This window comes from Naumovozyma castellii, chromosome 2, assembly GCF_000237345.1.
Source record: "Naumovozyma castellii chromosome 2, complete genome".
In the NCBI taxonomy this organism is placed as follows: domain Eukaryota; kingdom Fungi; phylum Ascomycota; class Saccharomycetes; order Saccharomycetales; family Saccharomycetaceae; genus Naumovozyma; species Naumovozyma castellii.
This window is the reverse complement of record NC_016492.1, coordinates 1,179,075-1,201,512: the sequence shown is the minus strand read 5'-3', so window position 1 is coordinate 1,201,512 and position 22,438 is coordinate 1,179,075. Positions and strand designations below refer to the sequence as shown.

The following is a 22,438-nucleotide window of genomic DNA, read 5'->3' as shown; positions in this document are numbered from 1 at the left end:
GAAACTTGATATATATTATAAATTTTACAACAGCATCTTTGATTCGAACTGAACTTAAAAGATTATGTATGGCGTTTAAAAAATTGGTAACTTTCAACTTATTTTGATTCTTAGTAACCTAATTATATAAAAATTATTCTCTATTTGTCTTTAACTATGGCTCTGACTTCTCGTCATACTCTGGCCGTCGTTTGGCGTCTTGTTACGCTCATCAAGTGAATCGCATTTGTTTTTCAATAAGGAAAGTTTCTCGTTTAATTTATCAATTTCAAAAGCTTGTTTGGAAAGTATTTTACTTTTATGTTCGGGTTGATTATGGCGCCTCATAGGCAACTGCCTGGAATGGAACGTTGATATTGAAGTCCCTCCTCCGTCCAACATATTGACTCTATTTCCTCTTGTTTTGGAATCATTCAAATTATTCTCATTTATTGAGATAGATCTAGATAACGCACGTCTTGCCAGGAAATCACTTTGTGAACTACTTGAACTCGAAGGTGCTGTTGGGACAACAGAATACCTTCTCTCCCTATGTACCAAGCCAATTTCCCTTACTCGTGTTGTATTTAGATCTGATTCTGGAACTTGAGCAAAGTCATCTGTATCTTCATTGTACTCCCATAATGACCATGTTATACCATATGGTTTCGGTTCTAGGCAGTACACACAATGTAAGGGTATATCCAAGTTCGAGATTATATCAACGCCAAGGTTCATATAGTATCCAAGTAACGCACGAGCGACGACTCTGTGTGTAATAATAAGCACACTATCTTCTATCCTTTCTAATTCGGTAATGACTGGTCTGAGTCTATTAATAACGTCCATGTATGATTCACCACCCATTCCTGGATAACGATATCTTAGTTTATCTCGTTGCCTTTCTTCAAATTCCTCAGGAAACTGTTCTTGTATCTCTGGGTATGTTAAACCTTCAAAATCACCAGCTCCTAGTTCATCTAACATTTTCATTTGCTTTACAGGGTATTCATCTTCATTGAAATATTCCGCAGTTTGAATGGATCTGGTCAACATACTTGTCCAAACAAAGAAATCATTTAACTGAACAGGTGCAATTTTCTTCTTCTGTGAATCCTGATCCTTTTTGACTTCACGCCTTTGCTTCAATTGAGTTTCAATTTTTCTTTCGTAGAATAATGCTCTTTGTTTTTCCATAAACTTTGCTAATGCCTTTGCATATTTTTCGCCCCTTCTTGTCAATCTCGAATTACCACCAATTCTTCCCAATGCATTATCCTGACTTTCCCCATTTCTCGTTATCCAAATTTGCCTTTCCGTTAAATTAAAGTTTAATAGATAGTATACCGTCTGTGATGCTAAAAACCCTTCAATATTATACGCGATCACTTTTTTCCCCACGTCTATCATTTTGATATATTGGATGTTTTCTTCGTCTTCAATTGGTTCATAGGCTGTAATATAATTTGCTAATCTTTCTCTAAAATCCTTCAGTGATGCTTGTGGATTTTTACCCTTATAATCAGGACCAAACAATTTTAGCTTTATGTTTTTTTCAACGAGATTTCTATCACTACATATAGATTCCAGAAACAATACTTTTAGGAACTTGTTTCTTTTACGAATTTTCTTCAAAATATGCCTTCTACGTTCTCTTGTAGTATTGGTGGCGTCAAATATTCCCACACAACCGGGGCCCTTAGACAAATAATCTAAAAGTGCATCTAATGTGTCCATAGCCCATTTATCCCTCAGTTTAGTCGATTGGTCATTATGAGGATCAAAGAATTTAGAATCTTGTTCATTTAAACCCGTCTTTTCCGTAAATTGTCTCCTAGTGTTCCCAACATTAAATACTTTACAGTAATACATCGAATAGTTCAAATACCTTGATAATTTGTTGGTAATAAATGATTTACCCGTAGCAGGTAAACCAACCATCACAATAACCAATTTAGATCCATAATCATCACTGGAAATGATACCATCTGGTGATGTCTTAGATTTTGTCAACCCAGGCACATCAATTGTGGTGGGTCTTCTTTTTGGGAATGAGACTTTCGAATCAAATGCATTTGTATCAGAAATATGCGAATTAGTCATTGTGGAAGCTGTTATTGTTGAAGAACTTGCATCACTAGTGGGTTCTTGTTCGGCCGGAGTTTCACCTTCCTCCTCCTGTAATGGCAACAGCTCCATGGAACTTTCCTTGGGACTAGCTTCTGGGGTTGTCCCTTCTGACACCTTTGGAGATGTCCATCGACTAATCACAGGGGTATCAGTGAGCGGTCTTCGATGGAAAGATGGCAAGGAGCTTAGATTTCCTTCCCTTTTACTCTCATATGCTGGATCTTCCTCCCGTATTTTCGATTCACCACCGTTGCGTTCATCATCTACTTTAGTCATTGGTGCATTTTTAAGAGTCGGAGGAGACGCTGTGGGTTCTAATTCATGCTCTGGTGTTTCCGATCTAGAGTTTCCCCCGGAGTAATCCACCGCTTTGAACATTGGTATTTTATGTTTATTTCTGGGTGAATACTTTTATGGTCAATAATATATCTGATTAGAAATAGCTTTAATTGAGTTTGTAACGGTTAAAACTGTGATTTGCCCTCTGTAATCCATCCATTCCTCCAGGAAATGACCAATTTACCCACTATTCCTCAGGCAGTTTCCAGTTGATCCACTGAAATTTGACGGAATGTAAAACCCTTATTGCGGGTAACCCAAATTAGAGGGGTAAAGCGAGCCCTAAGGGCTTGTTTAGTTTTATACGACACAAACCCTAACACGTGCCCTAATGACAAACAAAACCGCAAATCAAACAGAATAAAATATTGATATTGAGCCATGAGTGTTTGATTGCTAATAGTTCATGACAAGAACCGTAACCTCTTCCCTTTAAGGTCTCTAGAATAATATAAAACTACCAAGATGTCCTTCCTACAAAATTTGTACGTTTTTGCTAACCAGATCCATCGCACTTTTTCATCTTTGCACATACTAACAAGAATGAACACTTCTAAATCAGCCATTTAAGTCCCGGTCAAACAATCCGCTCCTCGAGAGGTTTCAAATGGAATAACTCAAACCAAGAAGGTCGTTCCCAGGATAATTCAAGACCATCCTCCCCCATAAAAGCCGGTAACACGAACTTCAATGCCAATAATAACAACACAAACAACAGACCATTTGATGATCTGGGCACAACCACCCAAACAAGACAACCTCAATTGCCCATACAACCACCAAATACTATAATATCAGACTCTCAACAACCTCAAGTGACAGATTTTAATTATATGCCATCTCACCAAAAGCCATACATAGTTCAACAACCGGGTACTACAGTGACCACACATCAAGATATTAAACAAATCGTGGAGATGACGTTGGGTTCTCAAGGTGTCTTGAACCAAGCTGTTAAATTACCTCGTGGAGAAGACGAGAATGAATGGTTGGCTGTCCATTGTGTCGATTTTTATAACCAAATTAATATGCTATATGGTACGATAACGGAATTTTGTTCTCCACAATCTTGTCCTCGAATGATTGCCACGAATGAATACGAATATTTATGGTCATATGGTAAGGGAATCCCACCGGTTTCCGTATCTGCTCCTAAATACGTCGAAAGTTTAATGAGGTGGTGTCAAGATCAGTTCGACGATGAAATGATCTTCCCCGCTAAGAAAGATGGCGTATTCCCAGATAGATTTATTGATAAAGTTATTATCCCCATTTTAAGAAGGTTATTCAGAGTGTATGCCCACATTTACTGTCATCACTTTAATGAAATCTTGGAATTAAGCTTACAGACAGTGCTGAATACTAGTTTTAGACATTTTTGTCTGTTTGCTCAAGAATTTCAATTATTAAGAGCCGCTGACTTTGGTCCCTTGCTGGAATTAGTAACTGAATTGAGAGATCGATAAATAAATGGATGAAGAATATCAAGTTATATATGTATTTGTATATATAGAGTCATTTTTAAATTAAGAAAAGAAAAACAAACAGACTATGAGATAAAAAATCTAACAAATATTACATTATTGATTATGTTATTATATTAATTAGAACTATTGCTAGTGTTATTAAAGTATTACAGAGAAGTGTGGAGGTTGTCCTAGTTACAAATGGTATAATGAATTAAATGGTAATGTTGAAAAGAAAAAAAAAACCCTTCCCTAAGTTGGGCGTTGAATGCTTATTCTTGGGATTGGACTATCATTTTCATTATTGTTTGCATTGACATTTGCTTCGGTTATGGTAGAGTCTCTACTTGGTTGTGATTTCATAGTACTTGTTCTTGTTCCAGAAACAGGTTTCCCATCTGCATCTAGATTTAATTTTTGCCTAATGAATTTAACTTTTTCTTCCAAGTTGGCAGCAGTGGTTAACACTTTAATATCTTGAAACCAAGACATCATTACCTCATATGAATCTGCCTTAAAGACCCAATTATGTCCTTTATGAATAAGCCCATTTTGTTTGGCATGCAATATAAATTTTGCTTCTTGTGGATTTTTCTTTGAATGCTCTTGGACAGTACATTCAGTTAGTGACAGTGACATCACAGGAACCAAGTCTTTCTTCCTGTCACTTGTCTTAAATTCATGCAAGAATGATGGAGTCAAAACATAATAACCTTTGGAATACGATTTCAAAAATTTAGATCTTCTCTCTAAATAACCTGACCTAATTTGGTAAGTTAAGGGATCATATTGAGCTTTGTAAATTATATTTTTGAAATTTCTCATAGGTAAATTGGGTAACAAGAAATTTGGATCTCTGGCAATGAAATTATCCCATTCAAATTGTGGATCAATATTGAAGAATCCTGAATCTAATTTTGCGATTAAATCATCAAATACAATTTGTGATTGTTGTCCCAATAATCTTGCATATTGAGTTAATGCATTTTGAATTTCCATGACTACTACTTTCTCTAATTCAGCACCCGAAGTTTCCAAATTATCAAATGCCTCATGAAGGAAATTTTCTTCAGATATTTGCCTCTTAATTTGCTTATCTAATACAATCTTGGTTAAATATGGATCTTGCTTAGGTGTAGAATAACGGGCATCTTTTAAAGAATCATAAAAATTTCTCAAATCTTGCTTTGTTTGTTGTAATTCCTTTATGCATGAATTTTTAAAATCAGACTGCAAAGATTTAATTTCTTTAATCTTAATTAGCAGATCTCTTCTTAAATCTTCCAATCGAGGGATAACTTCATTGGTTAACTCTCTAGAGGCGGCAGATGCACTATTAGCTGTCTTGTTATGATAATTGAATAATATTGTTGGTAAATCCTGAATGGAATTATTTCCCTGTGGTAAAAAGAATTTTTGGGTAGCTTTGTCCTCATAAGATGAAGGTTGATGTTGATTATCTAAAGAAAAAAATGGGAATTGAACGGCATGAGACAAACGTAATTGTTGCCTGACAATTTCATCTTGAATTGAAGCAGTTTCCGTTAGATACGCCAATATCGATCTTATTATATTTCTCCATGCAGAAAATCTAGCAGCTAATATATCAGTAGGTTGTGCAGATGTTGGTATTAATATGACCTGTGGGGACCTTGGATCTAGCTGTTGATTTCCTCTTGATCTTTGCATGGATGTTCTTATTCTTGATTGGGTACTTGTTAGAGAGTTATTTTGTTGATACTGCCTTACTATAGGAGCACTATTTGCTGCAGTGCCAGTCGTTGCATTTGTCAAACTTGGGTTTGTATTCGTAATCGAGTTTATATGCACATTAGGATCTATACTAACGTTCATATTTGAATCAGCGGATAGAATATTTTGATTTACGTTATTAAGGATACCGCCATTGGAGTGAAGCTGGGAAGGAGAGATCATTGATTCTAGTGGAATATTATTTTGTAGACTATTTCTTTTTGAAAATGACGTATTATTATTTGTTAAAGTATTTTGATCTGCTGTAGATGTAGAAGAGAGAGTATCGTTTGGGTTAATATTCCGCTGTTGTTGTTGCTGCTGCTCCTGTTGCAGTTGTTGTTGTTGTTGTTGATGCAAGAGTTGTTGTTGGACCAAATACGATTCTTGCTGCAGCGAGGTTGCACCCATGTTCATTTGCTGGGGATATGTATTTGTACGGTCTCCTCCTGACGTTAAACTTTGGGTCCTTTGCTGTAAGCTTAGTAGATGCTGCTCATTTTGATGATGTTTTGCCAGCATATCTGATACATTGGAAGTCATAGTGTTATTCTTTGACATTTTTTTGCCAAAAAAAGAGTGTATTAATTGTGATCGGGTTTGGTAAGTGAGTGAGTAAGGGGTACTGATAACCAGTAGTGTTGTGGTTGTGTGTGTCTAGTTCTAGCTTTTGCTGGGATAAAAATGGGCTCTTCGAATACGGATTGCGTTAATTGGGAATTCGGGGTCCTTCTTCTGAACTGAAAAGCGAAGGTTGAAAACGCAAATCTCGACACGGGTAACCCCTCTTAGATATCTGCGCCGCAAATGTCTATATATGATATTTTATTCTATATATTGGAATTGTTAGCAGTATCCTGTGCTTGTGCTTGTGCTGTTGCTGCCTCTACATCCGCCTCTGCTAGGGATTCCAATCCCGCCAGCGTCTCCGTGTACCATGTCGTCATTTGTCCCTCTTCTGTTCCCTCGACAATGGACACAAATGTGACATCTTCCTTGGTAATGTTATCCAACTCTCTCTTCATATCCACAGCCAAACTCTTAACAATTACTTCAGAACCTTGATTAATAAACCAGGAACACAGATCCGATAACAAAATTTTATCGTATACGTAATAAACATCATGAAATCTGAACACTTCATGAACGTCTAACAGGGCACGTACTACCAATTTTTTACCCCCGGTTAGAAGGTAATACACTTGCTTCCATGCCTTTATCGATAGGTCAAAATTTCTGTGTAATGTCCAACTTAAAGAATTCTTAATTCCGGATAACAACGACGCCTTAATGATCGATATATGCTTATTGTCATCTTTCTCCGATATTAATTGTTGATCTAAAAAGGCAATTTGTGGTACTAACTTCCCAATTGTCCATGCACTTTCTGTACTATGGATACCTTCATTTTCAATTTGTTCAAAAACATATCCAAATAAAACATTCAATATGGTGATATAGAGTGCTTTGATTTCATTATTATCAACCAAATATTCTTTCTTGGGTAGATGATCGTGCATCTGTTCTTGCTCCTTCTCTGTAAATTCAATAGGCATCACACCACCGGATGCTATTTTGGCTTCATCAGGTGTATTCTTATACCATTTTAGGTATGTTTTTACTAAGGGAACAGTATAATCTAGTAGCACTTTAATTCTACTGATTTCCAACTCTTCTTCATCGTTAGTTCTTAAAACCATGTATTCATGAAGATAGTAACCCTCGTCAAATTGAAGGTCTTCCTTCTTTAATCTTTCGAGAACTCGATCTTCCGCAGTTGTACTCTCCGGATTATCCAACTCGTTAATATCATTACCATTAGATAGTGATACTCCAATGATAGAATCATATCCATTGTTAAATCCATATTTATTACCAAGTAGGCCAGCATTGTCATTATTTACAACATTTTGTTCAATCTCCCAATTAAATTCTTTCCCTGCGGCCCTAATTTCCTCTATTGAATCTTTTAAACCGGTAGAAGTACTAGTGCCCCCGATTTCCTGTATTAATGGTCCCTTTTTCACGGTCTTAGTACTAATCTCATCTGCAGCCACTAGGTCACCTTGTCTAGCTAACAATTTAGTAGGGAAATCTAAATCATCGAAAAACTGTCCCTTATTCAACTTGGGCACTTTCACATCAATACATTCCTCCTTAGAATTAAAAGCGGCATTACATCTTTCATCATCTACCAAGGCATGAGGAAATCTTAATCTTAAATAGTATGGTGATAAATGGCATATGAATACGTTTTCCTCCACTACTAATTCCAAACCGGCCGCATTGAATCGAATATTGCTTATCCCAATCTTTATGTGTAGAAATTCATCATCCTGGGTGACTTTAAATCTTGGTGTGATCATTATTGTTGCGTTGAACCACTGTTAAATGTAATCTCTGTGTGTGCTTTACAATGACGTCTTATAGAGCTCATCGATTATCTAAATTTTTCAGATTCTTGAACAAAAATTTTCAGGGATCCCATCAATGAGATGACAAATTTCAAGAAAATTAAGATTTGAAGAACAAATCGATTTGGTAGATTAACACGAACCCCTCATATATCTATATCTTTAATTCCAAAAAGGACGCCCAATAATGTCAGAGACAGAACAAACTAAACAGCCACAGAAAGTGCCAAGAAGAAGGTTCGTCGGGACCAAGAGAACAGACGGGAAAGGTGTCACGACGAAGAAGCATGATGGAACTGAAATTGTTCACAAACCAAGAGCCAGAATCGGTGCCTCCAGGGGTATTACACATATTCCCGATGAGATTCTTGATGATGAGGAATTAAATGAAGCCATCAAGCTATTGCCTACCAATTATAATTTTGAAATTCACAAGACAATTTGGAATATACGTAAATTCAACGCTAAGAGAATCGCCTTACAAATGCCTGAAGGGTTATTGATTTATTCCTTGATTATTAGTGATATCTTGGAACAGTTTTGTGGGGCTGAGACTGTCATCATGGGGGATGTTTCGTATGGTGCTTGTTGTATTGATGATTTCACAGCTAGAGCGTTAGACTGTGATTTTATTGTTCATTATGCACATTCTTGTTTGGTCCCTATTGATATTACTACAATTAAAGTACTATATGTATTTGTTACAATTAATATCGATGAAAGTCATGTTATTAAGACATTGCAGAAAAACTTTGCTAGAGGTACCAGATTAGCTACGTTTGGTATCATTCAATTCAATCCATGTGTTCACAGTATTAAGGATAAACTATTGAACGAAGAGCACATGTTGTATATTATACCACCACAAATCAAACCACTTTCAAGAGGTGAAGTTCTTGGTTGCACGTCTGAACGGTTGGATAAGGATCAAATCGATGCTATGGTGTTCATTGGTGATGGTAGATTCCATTTAGAATCTGCTATGATTCATAACCCTGAGATCCCAGCATATAGATATGATCCATATAGCAGGAAGTTTACATTGGAAGGATATGACCAAAAGCAATTAGTCGAGGTTAGATCTGATGCCATTGAAACTGCTTGTCGTGGGAAGACTTTTGGTTTGATTCTTGGGGCTCTGGGTAGACAAGGTAATGTTAGTACAGTGGAAAGAATGGAAAGAAATTTGAAAGCTGCTGGTAAGATTGTTGTTAAGATTATCCTCAGTGAGATTTTCCCTCAAAAATTAGCCATGTTTGATCAAATTGATGCTTTCGTCCAAGTTGCATGTCCTAGATTATCCATTGATTGGGGGTATGCCTTTAATAAACCACTGCTAACTCCATACGAGGCAAGTGTACTATTAGAGAAGGATGTCATGTTTACCGAGAAGTATTATCCAATGGATTATTACGAAACCAATGGGTATGGTCGTGGTGAGATTCCTACTCATTCATTCCATAAGGATTAAAAAAATGAAGCCCCAACCCTACCCACTCTATTTATTTGTTATCTGTCAAGTTTTGTTTAATATGTATTTACAATATACGTGTGATGATACAAAAGGAATTTGAATATATATAGATTGCAATTATATGCGCTTTCTCTTACCGTTTAAAAATTGTTGTTATTTGGATTCCCATTGGCGGGGAATTGATTCTTGGGTGGAATATTTAAAATGTTGTTATTAATGTTACTTGGAGGTGGGTATTCTGGAATTGGTTGCTTTGCAGGGTATGCTCCATATACGACGTTCGATGACACATATGGTGGATACATTGGTAAATTATTTGGTGCAGGACCTTGTACTACTACTGGCATCGGTACGACTCTATAACCTGTTTGAATGGGATCATTAGTAACATTATTATTATTATTAGTCCTTACTATGCCAATATTTCCTGTGGATTCTCTTCGCAGAAATTGAACCCCCCTCGGATTTTCATTATTGAACGGTTGTGGGAACATCTGTGTTGGTTGTGGTTGTATTTTATGACGCACATACATTGAATTGACAGGTATAGCTGGTTGCATGGCAGCCATTTGCAAGTTTGGTTGGGTTGCCGGTCTCGGCAGCATGGTGGTTAATGAGTTTTGTGGTGGGAAATACGCTGGTCTTTCCCTATACATTGCCGTTCGATTTGGAATATTCACCATGGAATGTATTGGTGGTAACAATTCGTTATTTCTAATGATATTAGCGCCTAATGAATGCATATGTTTAGTTGATGGACCAATTAAGTGGTTAGGTGTTGGAAAATTTGAGTACATGTTTGTGTGTTCTTTATTCATTGACCATGATTGAAAGTCTCTCTGAGGTAATGGATTTGAATTTTGTCTATGTCCATCAATTAAAAGTTTTGGTGTTGTTGTTATTGTTGTTGTTCTTGGTGATGTTGATGAACTTCCATTTAATGGTTTCCTTACGGGTGATCTAGATCCCCTATGAGATTCATTGTAATTTTCTTGACAAATCTTGGGGAAATCATTACCAAATATAGGCACTAGAAGATATCTTATCGGGAAGCAAAATTTGGTACATATTAATTTTGCCATTTCTATGGGTAACCAAGTTCCTTGAATCTTGATGTAACCACCTCTAATTCTCTGACAAAAATCACAATCCTTCATTGAGGCAAGGTAATCGCTAGTGATACCCTTTTCCATTTGTAAGATGTTTCTAAAATGATTAATGGCTTGCTCCTTTAAAATGGGTGGTAAATTATTCCAATGGAAGTCCTTATGAGTTGAAGTCATTCTATTTTGGATATATTCTGAATTGGACCCATTAACACCGGGTATTAATTTTTCATTATTACTAGTATTAGTACTGGTATTACTGAATAAACAAGAACCGATTTTATCCTCATAAGGTGATTGATATTCCATGAATACTCTTGTCTTGGCATATTGCAATTCAATTTCACAATCTATACGTGCCGGTATACTTCCCTTCGATTTCTTTCTTGGCATTTCAATCATATATTGCATGACATCCTGATACAATCTCCAAATACCGGTAAAAAATACATACCCAGATCTATGTTCCCATAGAATGCAGTTATTATTAGTCATTGATTTTCTCGTGGTACCATCATCCAATTTCCGTCTCTTATATGTCATTTCCAACATCCCGGAGGACGATGAAGAAGAAGACGTGGATGCGGTTCTCTTCATTGAAACACCCGGGTCTGAACTTGTATACGAACTTGTTGTTTGTTCCTCTTGAATCGGGATGGTAGTGTCATTCAGACACAATGTGTTTTTAAAAGTATCAAAAACTGTTGGACTCAATTGAGAGGCTTTGAAAAACTTTTCCTTCTCCATGGGTAAATACTCAAGACATTCAAGGATGGACTCATTGGGCACTTCATCAACGTTGGTTCTAGGAATATATCGTGGATGAAGGAAGGAATTAGCAGCGGATGATTTATAACTTCTTCTCTTTGCCTGGAAATCGGGCAGCATGTTCTCTTCTTCACACAGCACACTGAAATATAATCTTTGATAGTCGTCCAATGGGTTTGAGGTCAATTGAACCGTATGGAGGTCTAATGGATGAATTGGGTAGTTTTCATTGGTGGAGATTAATTTCGTTGGTGTTTGTTTTGTACTACGTTTATTCTTATGTTTTGCTCTTTTCATGGCTAATTGTTGTGGTTGCGGTGCTGGGCTGGTACTCGCCTGCCAATTCTTCTTTGGATTATAATTGGGAGGCCAAACTTGATCTCGCTATGCCTTACCCAACAAGAACAATGGGAGGAGTTTGTTAGTTTTATGGGGTGGTTTGTTGTAGTGTGTTCAAGAAGAATGAAACATGAACGAATCAAGCGGGATTGCAACAAACAATGAGAAATTTAACAACCATCCAAGACAATCAATCCATCAATCAATTGATCGAATGGACAAACAGATCGTCGTCCTCGAGGTTGTCTTCGTGTCCATCCCATTGTGCGGGTGCCCTGCGGCTCTTCTCTGGGGAAAGCACGTGCCTGACAGTGTAGGCACTGGGAATATCTTTGCTACGGGCTGTTCTGAGTGGCGGGGAAAATGGCCTCACTATCCGTGCGGGCGTTTTACTGGGCAGCCAACCTTAAAGTTTATTTAGGGCCTGTTTTAACTGGTGCCCAGAAACCCGCGCAGACGCGGTTCCTGCAAAACGGGCCGGCCAACAATGGACAGAAATAATACGTCACGTTGTACGCTCACATAATCCAAAAACAGCGTTACCCGGCTCTTCCTCTTTCTCCGGAAACGCTTTGCGCAAATTTCCATCGATGTGGTGTCTCCCTCTGGCTTGCGTGAATTTACAAACATGGGAGGGAATGGGTGAAATGGGGTGGAGTGCAATGTGTGATCGACGATAAGTCTTGCGTTCGGAAATGACGACGGTAAAGTTGCAAGGGGAGAATGTCGAGAACGAAAGCGAAAAGGAACAACAACAATAATCACTCCGTTTTTCGGCCCCTCATGCATTTTTTTGTGTTGTTCTATACGCAAACGCTAACTACAAAGCAACGGTTTTTTCCTCTCCACGGAAAACAGGAAAAGTGCCTTTTGCACTGCTTGCAAACAATGCCATTGGCTTCATTCCCTACCGTGAAACAACTGAATGGTGCATTCGTAAATAAAACTTAAAGACTTTTCATTATTTACAAGATCCGTACGTATATTCGTTGTCCATGTATTTAAAACGGCACGTCTAAGCCAACCTTATTGGCCGTCCTTTTCACTTTTTCCTCTTGCGTAATTCCGGTCCCGAGATTATACAATGCCATCAGATTTTGATACTGACTTTGATTCTTCGTGAAATCAATGATATCCTTAATATGTTCCAATCTCCTTGCTAGTTCCTTTGCGTTCTTAGGGGACTTCAATAAATTATCTTCCCACATTATCCTCAATGGTGTGGAGTCCACCAAGAATAATAATTTCTTATCCTTCGCTGGATCTATGGATTTCAAATGATCCACTTGCCTATTCAAATTGTTCATCTCCTGAATAAGCCCGGGATCCGTAATGCCTTCATTCAACGCCTGTTGTCTCCTGACAATTTGTGATTTCCTATAAGTAAGCAATCCAATCTGTTTCTTATTCTCCTTGATGGCTCGTGCCAATCTCGTCTTGCGTTCATTGTGCACGAGTGTCTTGACCAATTGCTTGTACAAGCCCAGTGTCTCCCGTTGCAACTGCATTTTCTGCTCTGCTTCCTCGAGTAAACTAACCTTCCCTTTCCCTTCCCTCTTTATCCATTCTTATTATTTATCCAATGAACTGTCCGACCAAACCACGTGCTCTCTCTCTATCTCGGACAGCTTCCGAGAAAACGGACCCTTCGCCGATTTCTCGGTCTTTCTTTTCACTGACGAGGATTGATTGGATGGAGCGATATTCTTCATCCATATACATACATACATATATATATATATATATTCTGACATCTATTACATTTTCCATCTCCACCTGATACTTTCTTCGTTTGCCTGCTTCCTCCAAGCACCTATCCCACTCAACAATGTTCAGACAAACCATCGCAAAGAGAACCCTAGCTACTTTCATCCCCAAGGAAACTATCCTCCCCAAGAAATACGGAGGCAGAATGACCGTCACTTTACTACCAGGTGATGGGGTAGGTAAAGAAATCACCGACTCTGTCGTCTCCATCTTCCAAGCAGAGAACGTCCCGATCGATTGGGAAACCGTCGACATTTCACAATTGGATCACGAGGACGGAGTCAACGCTGCCGTCGAGTCCCTAAAGAGGAATAAGATTGGTTTGAAGGGGATCTGGCATACTTCCGCGGATCAAGTCGGTCATGGATCTTTGAACGTCGCATTCAGGAAACAATTGGACATTTATGCAAATGTAGCCTTTTGTAAATCCATCCCCGGTGTGAAGACAAAGATTCCTAATGTTGATTTGGTCATTATTAGAGAAAACACAGAGGGTGAATATTCGGGTTTGGAACATGAATCCGTCCCAGGGGTGGTGGAATCATTGAAGATTGTTACAAAGGTGAATTCAGAAAGAATCGCTAAGTTCGCTTTTGATTTCGCAATGAGACATGATAGGAAAATGGTCACAGCGGTACATAAGGCAAATATCATGAAGTTGAGTGATGGATTATTTAGAAATACAGTGGCTCGTGTCGGGGAAGCTTACCCACAGATTAAGAACGATTCCATCATTGTCGATAACGCTTCCATGCAAGCTGTCGCCAAACCACATCAATTCGATGTCATGGTCACTCCATCCATGTATGGGACGATATTGGGGAACATTGGTGCCGCTTTAATTGGTGGCCCAGGTTTGGTACCAGGTGTTAACTACGGGAGAGAATATGCTGTCTTTGAACCAGGTTCTAGACATGTTGGTTTGGATATTAAGGGACAAAACGTTGCAAATCCAACTGCAATGATATTATCTTCCACTTTACTATTACAACATTTAGGTTTGAATGATACCGCATCAAGGATCTCTAAGGCTGTCTATGACGTTATCAAAGAGGGTAATGCCACTACAAAGGATATCGGTGGGAATGCATCCACCACAGAATTTACAAAGGCTGTCATCGACAAACTTTCAACCATGTAATATAATCTAATTCAATTTAATTTAATATAACATCATATACCATAAAATCTCATCTCATGTATTTCTTTCATGTTTTATTCATAATAACTTCTTCCTGTATATATGAGCGCACGCATTCATATCATTTCGGGGCAAATTTAAAAGATGATAGATGAATGAATGCTCCCTTTAACAGTTAAAGCAACACAACACAACACAACACAACAACGCATTTTAGTACTTACTACATACTCAGGCCCTGGACCCATACCATATTACACACCTCACTCTTTTCTTAACCCCTTGCAATAATGAAATCGCTAATTAACGAACCAGACATGAACTTCCATCTCAAACTAAACGATCAATCCTTCCATATACCCTACGAACTCCTTCAAAAAAATATCAAACAGACAAACAAGTTAATTGAAAGAGAAACCCAACAAATCCAAGAAAACTTTAAAAAATTGAACGATTCCTTCGAGAGCAACTCCCTAAAGGGTGACCAGGACGCACTGCAGGAGTTGAACTCCATTATTAAGGGAATTGATACGTTCGAAAAGACTTTGAAGAAACGTGTATCCAAGGAACTTGAAATTCTTGATAGAATAAAGGCTAGAGTTCAATTTTTCGAAACACAGGAGCAACTAACACTCAAAGAGGATAGAGATGGTCTTATAAATTGGTATCAACAGTACACTAATGTGCTGATCGGAGATTATTTATTGAGAAACAATTTATCTTTGAGTAATAAATTGGGGGACACCACTTCAAAACTGGAGGAGGAAAACTCAGGTGTTACCTTTTTAAAACAGCAACATTTGGAAAAATTATTGGATTATGATGTCCTACTGACTGCAAACAAGATTGCAAACTCATTGGTAGAATTTCATGACTTGAGTCCATTGCTAACTTGGATAAATGAAAATAAAAACTACTTGAAAAAGAATCGTTGTACTTTGGAATTTGAAACTAGATTTCAAGAACATATTGAACTATTAAAGAAGGGACTATATAGAGAGGCTATCGATTGCTACCAAACATATTTGATCCCATTCATAAAAGATAATTTTAATGATTTGAAGCTTGCCGCAGGTTTATTAATGTTCATCCAATGCTTTGGTACATCTGTTTTCACAAATGAAGACAACAACCTTAAAAAGAAATCGAATGATAACGTATATGAACTCCTTTTCCATAAAAAAATGCTTAATGAAAACCCGAATGTAGCTCTAATAAATGAAAATGGGATGAAATTTTGTTATGATGCTTACGATTCGAGTCGATACAAAGAACTCTTGAGCGTGAATAGATGGCATTCCCTAAAGAATTATTTTTTAAAGGAATATTATTCCATGTATGGTATCTCAACAAATGATCCTTTACTCATATATCTATCATTAGGAATATCTACTTTGAAAACGAAAGCTTGCTTACATGAAAATAACAATTCAATATCCACAAATCAAGATTTGTTTAGCTATGTGAATAATCGTGTTATTAATAATAAGTGTCCTGTTTGTTCAGATTCCTTTGCAAAAATGTCAGAATCACTGCCATATGCTCATCATACTGAATCGAAATTGTTTGAAAATCCAATAATGCTTCCAAATGGTAATATATACGATTCCAAGAAATTAAAAGAACTAGCTGTCAAATTGAAAGAGAGTAATCTTTGCAATCTTAATGAAAATGAAATTATGGATCCTATCGATAAAAGGATCTACCCTGCAGATGAATTTATTACAATGTATCCTACATGAGGGAGGGTGAGAATATGCGACATTTTTCGAGTACCTTACTTCGTAGTATATTAACGTTTAATATTTTTCAAGACTGTTAAATGCATATTTTACATATATTATAATATTCATATTAGTTATCTAAGTCACTTTCATCATCAGAATCAGTTTTCTTCTTGGATTTACTGTGCTTTTTCTCGTATTTGCTGAATATATATATTCTAGCATCTCTTTCCTCAGCAGGTTTCGTTGTATCCTGTTCACTGTTAGTTCTCTTGTGATGATATCCAGGGAAATTACCCCATTGCATCTTATTAGAACGTTCGACATGTAGTCCATTGTTTTTACCTAAAATTTTAATCTGCCATGAATCATAAGGCTCTCCATTGAAAGTTGATAGTATTATTTTCCCAAAACCTTCTGAAGATAAACCTTCGGTTCCCTTTCCACTGTCAAAAGAATAACCAAGAGTATATTTGCTCTTATCATTTAAAAGTGTTGAATTCACCAATTTGAATAATTGTTTACAACTGTCAAAATACCCGAAGACTAACTCCTGATGATCCTTAATATTTCTATCTTGATCCTTAATCCCCTTACCAGTGTGTGGGAAGTTAAACATTATATTTTGTAATGGTTTTGAACGCCAGTTGATTCCAACAACTTTGCTCCATGGAGTCTTCTTCGATATTTTGAAAGATTTAATTAATTTCGTGGCATCTATTTGGAAAAGTACCTTAACCTTTTCCTTCAACAAGAATTGGTAGTTTTCTTCAAAACTATTAGGGTATTTCAATTTCAACTCAGTTGGAGAAGCATCATAACTAGTAGCAATCAAATTCTCAGGTAAAATATAACCTTCTTCCACAATGGATCTAGCAAATGAGAAATCACCTTCACCAACCAACAGTAACGTCTCATCTTTGGCAAACGGAATAAATATCTTATCGTCAACTTTCTGTTGTTTTTGGTTCTTTCTAACCTTTTTGGGAACTAAAGATTTCTTCTTCAAGTCATGTTGTTCTTTCTGAACGACTTTCTTCTTTAATTTTTCCTGAAATTGCTGTCTCAGAAGTGAAGCTTTCAGACCCTTAGAGGAAGCCTTCCCTTTTAACTTTCTTGCCATGATTCAAGTACAATTCTTGACCCTTTAGTGTAAAATAAAATGAGATGAGATGAGATGCCTCTGAAGATTTTCTTTTCAGGAAAAGTTTGCAGAGCGCTTAATTTCAAAATTTGTATTGGCGAGTAAGTTAGACATCCAAACAAGCATATGATCTGTACAACCTAACTTGTCAGGACTTGTTGAAATGATGCTAACCTTGTATAAGACTATTCAATAATAACATTTAAAAATCCCAATGAGAAGTACAAAAATATTCTTGAATTAAAAAAGAATGATCTCTAGCGGGATCGAACCGCTGATCCCGGCGTTATTAGCACCGTGCCTTAACCAACTGGGCCAAGAGATCATGTTTTCTTGTTGATTTGGACGATTTTTTGCCACTCTGTTCTATGGAAAATACCTTAATTTTTTTTTATGATTATAGGCTATGTTCTCGAAGGCGTCAATTTCATGATATGCCTGCTCTATAAATTAGGTAGATTTTGATTTTGAGTTTACATGTGCTCGTTGCAATTGTGATAATATGATTATGTTATTTTTCTTATTTCATCTAGAAGTCAACAAAAATATAAAATATAAAATTGGAACATAAGAGCATTAGGAATTGAAACTTTGAGTTATCTATTTATACACATCCTGATAATGGCATAGAAAACACCAATTTTTATTTCAACGTGGTCAGAAACGAAAACCTTGTCGATGCCTGTAGTTCTTCACGTTTTTACTATGATTGGTAGTCAGTTCGTGTCTTTATAGAGGTTGTACCAAAATTCTTCATCTTAGAATATTAATAGTACCATTACTCAAATTCTCTTTCAAGCACTAATCTAATACTTTGAAACTACAATAATACTGCCAGCTATTGTAATTTGCCTTATATCTCGAAGAAAGTTTGTGATAGGTGTTAACAAAGCTCGTATTGCGCGGCATTCTTTAGCGCTGAAATTCAAGATAAACAAAATAACCCATATTCAGAGCTAAAGAAAACGTTGCAACGCCTAAATAGTTATTTCAGACATATCAAAACTATAAAGGTGGATTTAACTCTAAACTACCGAGAACTTATCAATTGATCTTATCAAGGGTCTTGTATTTCTGTTAAGATACATGAATTGAAATCTGCAACACAAGAATCACAATTGAATAAATCGAGTTCAGCGGCACTTAAAATGAATCAACCAAATATACCGACTTATCCACCGGGTACCTTGTTGACAGTTGGGTCGCATTACTGTAAGATTATAAAGTACCTTACCAGTGGTGGATTTGCACAAATATACACAACGGAAATTAGCCCTATAAATCCCTACAACAATTCCCAAACAGCATGTCTTAAAAGGGTAATAGTGCCTGATAAAGCCGGATTAAACACTCTGAGAGCAGAGGTTGATGCTATGAAATTACTGAAAAACAATAGACATGTTGTCTCGTATATCGACTCACACGCAGCCAGATCTACTGTACTAGCCGGCGCTTATGAAGTATTCTTATTGATGGAATACTGCAAAGGTGGGGGATTAATTGATTTTATGAATACCAGATTACAAAATAGATTGACCGAAAAGGAAATATTAAATATATTATCTCAAACTGTTCAAGGTGTAAGTGCGATGCATGCCTTGCAACCGGCGTTAATACATCGTGATATTAAAATTGAAAACGTATTAATATCAGCCAAGGGAGAATTTAAAATTTGTGATTTTGGATCTGTTTGTAGTTATATTAGACCTCCAAGGAACCCACAGGAGCTAGCGTATGTCCAGCATGATGTCCTAAAAAACACCACTGCACAATACAGAGCTCCAGAGATGCTTGATCTCTATAGAGGCTTGCCAATTAATGAAAAGTCTGATATCTGGGCACTAGGTGTATTCCTTTACAAACTATGTTATTATACTACCCCCTTTGAGAAAGGTGGTGAAGCTGCTATTTTACATTCGAGATACCAGTACCCAGCTTTTCCAATATACACGGATAAACTAAAGAATCTAATTCGTGCCACATTAATGGAAGATCCGAGTAAAAGGCCAAATATTTGTCAATTGTTGGAAGAAATCTCTAGAATCCAAGGTATCCCTTGTCCAATAAATAACTTTTACTTATCAAGAACAATCAATGTTCAAGCATCTTTAATGAATCCAATCATCACGCCAACACAACAAACGGCATTAAAACACTCGCAATCATCAGCAACAATCTCAGATCAAAGCTATGCAGTTCCATTGGCATCGTCTAGATCTTCTACTACAACTGGAAATAAACCAATTCTTATTGAAACGGAAATCCCAGATATGTCACAAGGTTCCGATGATGTCTATTCCAGAATCCATCCGTTTCAGAAATCACAAACTCTGCGTACACCTTCTAGATCATCAAGTCCCATAAAGTATACGGGAACCTTACTGCAAAAAAGTACTAGTTCGAATTCGAACACAAGTGGAAATAAAAGTCATTACGTCGATTCAGAGACACAGACTTTCAGCACAAGTTCTAGAAGACTATCGAGATCTTCCTCAGTCAGATCTGCTTCAAGTCGTTCCAGTGATCAACTAAAAGAGCATAGAACTGGAGGGAGTATTACACAATTTTTTACCTCAACATTGAAGAGAGTTGTGACAGGCGAATCACGTAACACATCTCCAATCAGATCTCGACAGAATACTGGTGGCAGTATTCGCTCTGCATTTGACGCATTAAGAAGCGGTATTACTGGTAATACTAATAGTAGAGTCTCTTCTCTGGCTAGTTCAGTAAGAAATGTAAGTTCCTCAAGTAAACATTCCAAACATTCGGATGCTGATGACGAGCCCAACAAAATTAAGATAAGAATGAAAAAGGCACATCGTCGCAGTGTACCTCCCAACCTTTATTCCGATTTTTATGCAAATGAAGACACACCCAAATTGTATAGTTCAAATTCTCCTGTTAAATTAAAAAGTCTTTCAACTCAAAGAGAATCTATTCAAAATAGAGTTAAGGCATTACTAGAAACTTTCGAGGAAGAACCGTCTACAATAAAGACAGCATCGGGATATGGCAAGTATACCGATTCTGAATTTATAACTAGTCCTGTACCAGAAAGAGGTGGAAGGATACCCACACCAACCAATAAAAGATATTCAAGTGTCATTATTAACCCCGTCACTGAACCAATTTCTATCCGCCCATCCCCACCACCTAAGCCTAAGCATCTAAGACCAATACCACCTCCAAAACCGACACGCTTATCGAAAATATATCCAGACGAAAGAATTAGCAGTACTGCCACCGAAAGGATTGTTAATTTAGACGTCGAGAGCTTGGAAAAGGATTTCAAAAGACGCTTTCCAAGCCGCATTTAGACAAGAATGGACTAACATAGATATTAACTTAATTGATATAAAAAATGCATATATATATTATTAAAATATCCTTTACTAGACGGTTTAAAGTACACTTATTGTTTTCATTCTTTATAAATATTTTATTTTCGTTTATTAGTCGTAGCTATATACCCATGATTATATTCATTACAATCTTGCTAACACATCCTCTGTGACTTGCTGAGTGGTAGAATTGCCTCCCAAATCTGGAGTCTTAATCTTATTTTCTCTCATATTGGCTTCGACAGCCCTGTGGATATCTTGAGCAGCATCATTGTGGCCTAAGAACTCCAACATTAGAGCAGTAGATCTAATAGTAGCAATTGGATTAGCGATACCCTTACCAGCAATATCAGGCGCAGAACCATGACATGGCTCGCCAATGACAATTTCTGGGCCAACATTTGCACTTGGGACCACACCTAATGAACCAACAAGGGCTGCTGCACCATCAGATAGAATATCACCGTATAAGTTAGGTGCAACAATGACATCGAAACACTGTGGTTCTCTAAACATTCTGTAGACCATAGAATCGACGATTTGTTCGTTATATGTAATGGAACCATATTTGTCCTTGTTAGATTCGTAAACATCCTTACAAATTTCTCTGAATAAACCGTCACTTTGGGACAACACATTAGATTTATGTGTAACAGTTAAGGTGGCCTTTCCATTTACTTTCAACCTTTGTAGGGCAATATCCAAAGCAATTGTTGCAATTCTTCTCGTAGCAATTTCCGATATCCTCTTGGTAGCTTCAGCAACTCTAGTCCCTGTAGCCTTATCAATATATGTCTTCTCGATCTTAATGTATAAATCTTCAGTATTTTCTCTGACAATGACCATATCTACAGGCCTATCTTTAGTACCAGAAACAGATTTGACTGGACGAACGTTAGCAAACAAACCCATTTCCTTTCTTAAAGCAACAATTGGTGATGAGTAACCTTCCACTTTAGTTGTTGGGGATTGAACAGCACCAAAAAGAGCACCTTGACATTGACTCTTCAACACTTGAACTGTCTCATCCGGTAGTGCCTTACCAGTATCTAGAAAAGTTTGGAACCCAGCTTGTAAATCTATGAAATCAAATTTCAAACCATGTTTGGAGTTCAAATTTTCCAACACTTGCTTACCGGCTGGAATAACTTCTTTACCAATACCATCACCTGGAATCAAACCGATTGTTAGGTTTTTACGTAGTGCATTAGTAGCGTAAGTACGACATGTAGATGTAGCGAATCTGGAAGCGGCTGTTCTTAACATTTTAATTGAGTTAGAGATCTAGGTTCCTATTACCTTTAATAGATAAGAGTTTTTTAAATAAAAATTGGATTCTCTATTATGAAAATTGGAGCAATTATTGTTCAATTTATATGAAACTGTTGCTTACTATTTATTCTCGATTCGAGAGACTATTATAGACTTCAGGTTAGTCACTGAATCGTTTCCGGTGGAATTTTTGTCAGCTCACAAATTGAGCGGGAAAATTTCCAGTTGGCTTTTCAAAGTTCAAACAGGATTAGTCAACTAACTAGCCTCATGAGCTCC

The 22,438-nt window shown here is 37.1% G+C and overlaps 12 protein-coding genes and 1 non-coding gene across 13 annotated transcripts; 5 read left to right on the top strand and 8 right to left on the bottom strand.

Moving 5' to 3' along the window:
- Positions 1-150: 150 nt before the first annotated feature.
- PFK26 (6-phosphofructo-2-kinase) lies at positions 151-2,487 on the bottom strand (the record flags this gene model as incomplete). Its single annotated transcript, XM_003675043.1, has 1 exon — positions 151-2,487. The coding sequence occupies one exon, from the start codon at positions 2,485-2,487 to the stop codon at positions 151-153; it is 2,337 nt and encodes a 778-aa protein (XP_003675091.1).
- Positions 2,488-2,913: 426 nt separating this feature from the next.
- On the top strand, positions 2,914-3,914 carry MOB1 (Mob1p; the record flags this gene model as incomplete). Its single annotated transcript, XM_003675042.1, has 2 exons — positions 2,914-2,933; positions 3,011-3,914. The coding sequence occupies 2 exons, from the start codon at positions 2,914-2,916 to the stop codon at positions 3,912-3,914; spliced, it is 924 nt and encodes a 307-aa protein (XP_003675090.1).
- Positions 3,915-4,166: 252 nt separating this feature from the next.
- SLM1 (phosphatidylinositol 4,5-bisphosphate-binding protein) lies at positions 4,167-6,227 on the bottom strand (the record flags this gene model as incomplete). Its single annotated transcript, XM_003675041.1, has 1 exon — positions 4,167-6,227. One exon carries the CDS (start codon positions 6,225-6,227, stop codon positions 4,167-4,169), a length of 2,061 nt encoding a protein of 686 aa, XP_003675089.1.
- Positions 6,228-6,496: 269 nt separating this feature from the next.
- SHQ1 (Hsp90 cochaperone SHQ1) lies at positions 6,497-8,032 on the bottom strand (the record flags this gene model as incomplete). Its single annotated transcript, XM_003675040.1, has 1 exon — positions 6,497-8,032. One exon carries the CDS (start codon positions 8,030-8,032, stop codon positions 6,497-6,499), a length of 1,536 nt encoding a protein of 511 aa, XP_003675088.1.
- A 235-nt stretch (positions 8,033-8,267) lies between these two features.
- DPH1 (2-(3-amino-3-carboxypropyl)histidine synthase) lies at positions 8,268-9,551 on the top strand (the record flags this gene model as incomplete). Its single annotated transcript, XM_003675039.1, has 1 exon — positions 8,268-9,551. The coding sequence occupies one exon, from the start codon at positions 8,268-8,270 to the stop codon at positions 9,549-9,551; it is 1,284 nt and encodes a 427-aa protein (XP_003675087.1).
- A 143-nt stretch (positions 9,552-9,694) lies between these two features.
- On the bottom strand, positions 9,695-11,725 carry XBP1 (Xbp1p; the record flags this gene model as incomplete). The annotated part of the gene is made up of 1 exon (XM_003675038.1): positions 9,695-11,725. The coding sequence occupies one exon, from the start codon at positions 11,723-11,725 to the stop codon at positions 9,695-9,697; it is 2,031 nt and encodes a 676-aa protein (XP_003675086.1).
- A 1,043-nt stretch (positions 11,726-12,768) lies between these two features.
- On the bottom strand, positions 12,769-13,275 carry FMC1 (Fmc1p; the record flags this gene model as incomplete). Its single annotated transcript, XM_003675037.1, has 1 exon — positions 12,769-13,275. The coding sequence occupies one exon, from the start codon at positions 13,273-13,275 to the stop codon at positions 12,769-12,771; it is 507 nt and encodes a 168-aa protein (XP_003675085.1).
- Positions 13,276-13,595: 320 nt separating this feature from the next.
- Positions 13,596-14,675, top strand: IDH1 (isocitrate dehydrogenase (NAD(+)) IDH1; the record flags this gene model as incomplete). Its single annotated transcript, XM_003675036.1, has 1 exon — positions 13,596-14,675. The coding sequence occupies one exon, from the start codon at positions 13,596-13,598 to the stop codon at positions 14,673-14,675; it is 1,080 nt and encodes a 359-aa protein (XP_003675084.1).
- Positions 14,676-14,965: 290 nt separating this feature from the next.
- Positions 14,966-16,417, top strand: FYV10 (glucose-induced degradation complex subunit FYV10; the record flags this gene model as incomplete). The annotated part of the gene is made up of 1 exon (XM_003675035.1): positions 14,966-16,417. The coding sequence occupies one exon, from the start codon at positions 14,966-14,968 to the stop codon at positions 16,415-16,417; it is 1,452 nt and encodes a 483-aa protein (XP_003675083.1).
- A 112-nt stretch (positions 16,418-16,529) lies between these two features.
- On the bottom strand, positions 16,530-17,522 carry BMT5 (25S rRNA (uracil2634-N3)-methyltransferase; the record flags this gene model as incomplete). The annotated part of the gene is made up of 1 exon (XM_003675034.1): positions 16,530-17,522. The coding sequence occupies one exon, from the start codon at positions 17,520-17,522 to the stop codon at positions 16,530-16,532; it is 993 nt and encodes a 330-aa protein (XP_003675082.1).
- A 272-nt stretch (positions 17,523-17,794) lies between these two features.
- On the bottom strand, positions 17,795-17,868 carry NCAS0Btrna11I. The gene has a single exon. It is a non-coding gene; the product is annotated as a tRNA-Ile (tRNA).
- An 823-nt stretch (positions 17,869-18,691) lies between these two features.
- On the top strand, positions 18,692-20,863 carry PRK1 (serine/threonine protein kinase PRK1; the record flags this gene model as incomplete). The annotated part of the gene is made up of 1 exon (XM_003675033.1): positions 18,692-20,863. The coding sequence occupies one exon, from the start codon at positions 18,692-18,694 to the stop codon at positions 20,861-20,863; it is 2,172 nt and encodes a 723-aa protein (XP_003675081.1).
- A 168-nt stretch (positions 20,864-21,031) lies between these two features.
- Positions 21,032-22,153, bottom strand: LYS12 (homoisocitrate dehydrogenase; the record flags this gene model as incomplete). The annotated part of the gene is made up of 1 exon (XM_003675032.1): positions 21,032-22,153. One exon carries the CDS (start codon positions 22,151-22,153, stop codon positions 21,032-21,034), a length of 1,122 nt encoding a protein of 373 aa, XP_003675080.1.
- Positions 22,154-22,438: the final 285 nt, after the last annotated feature.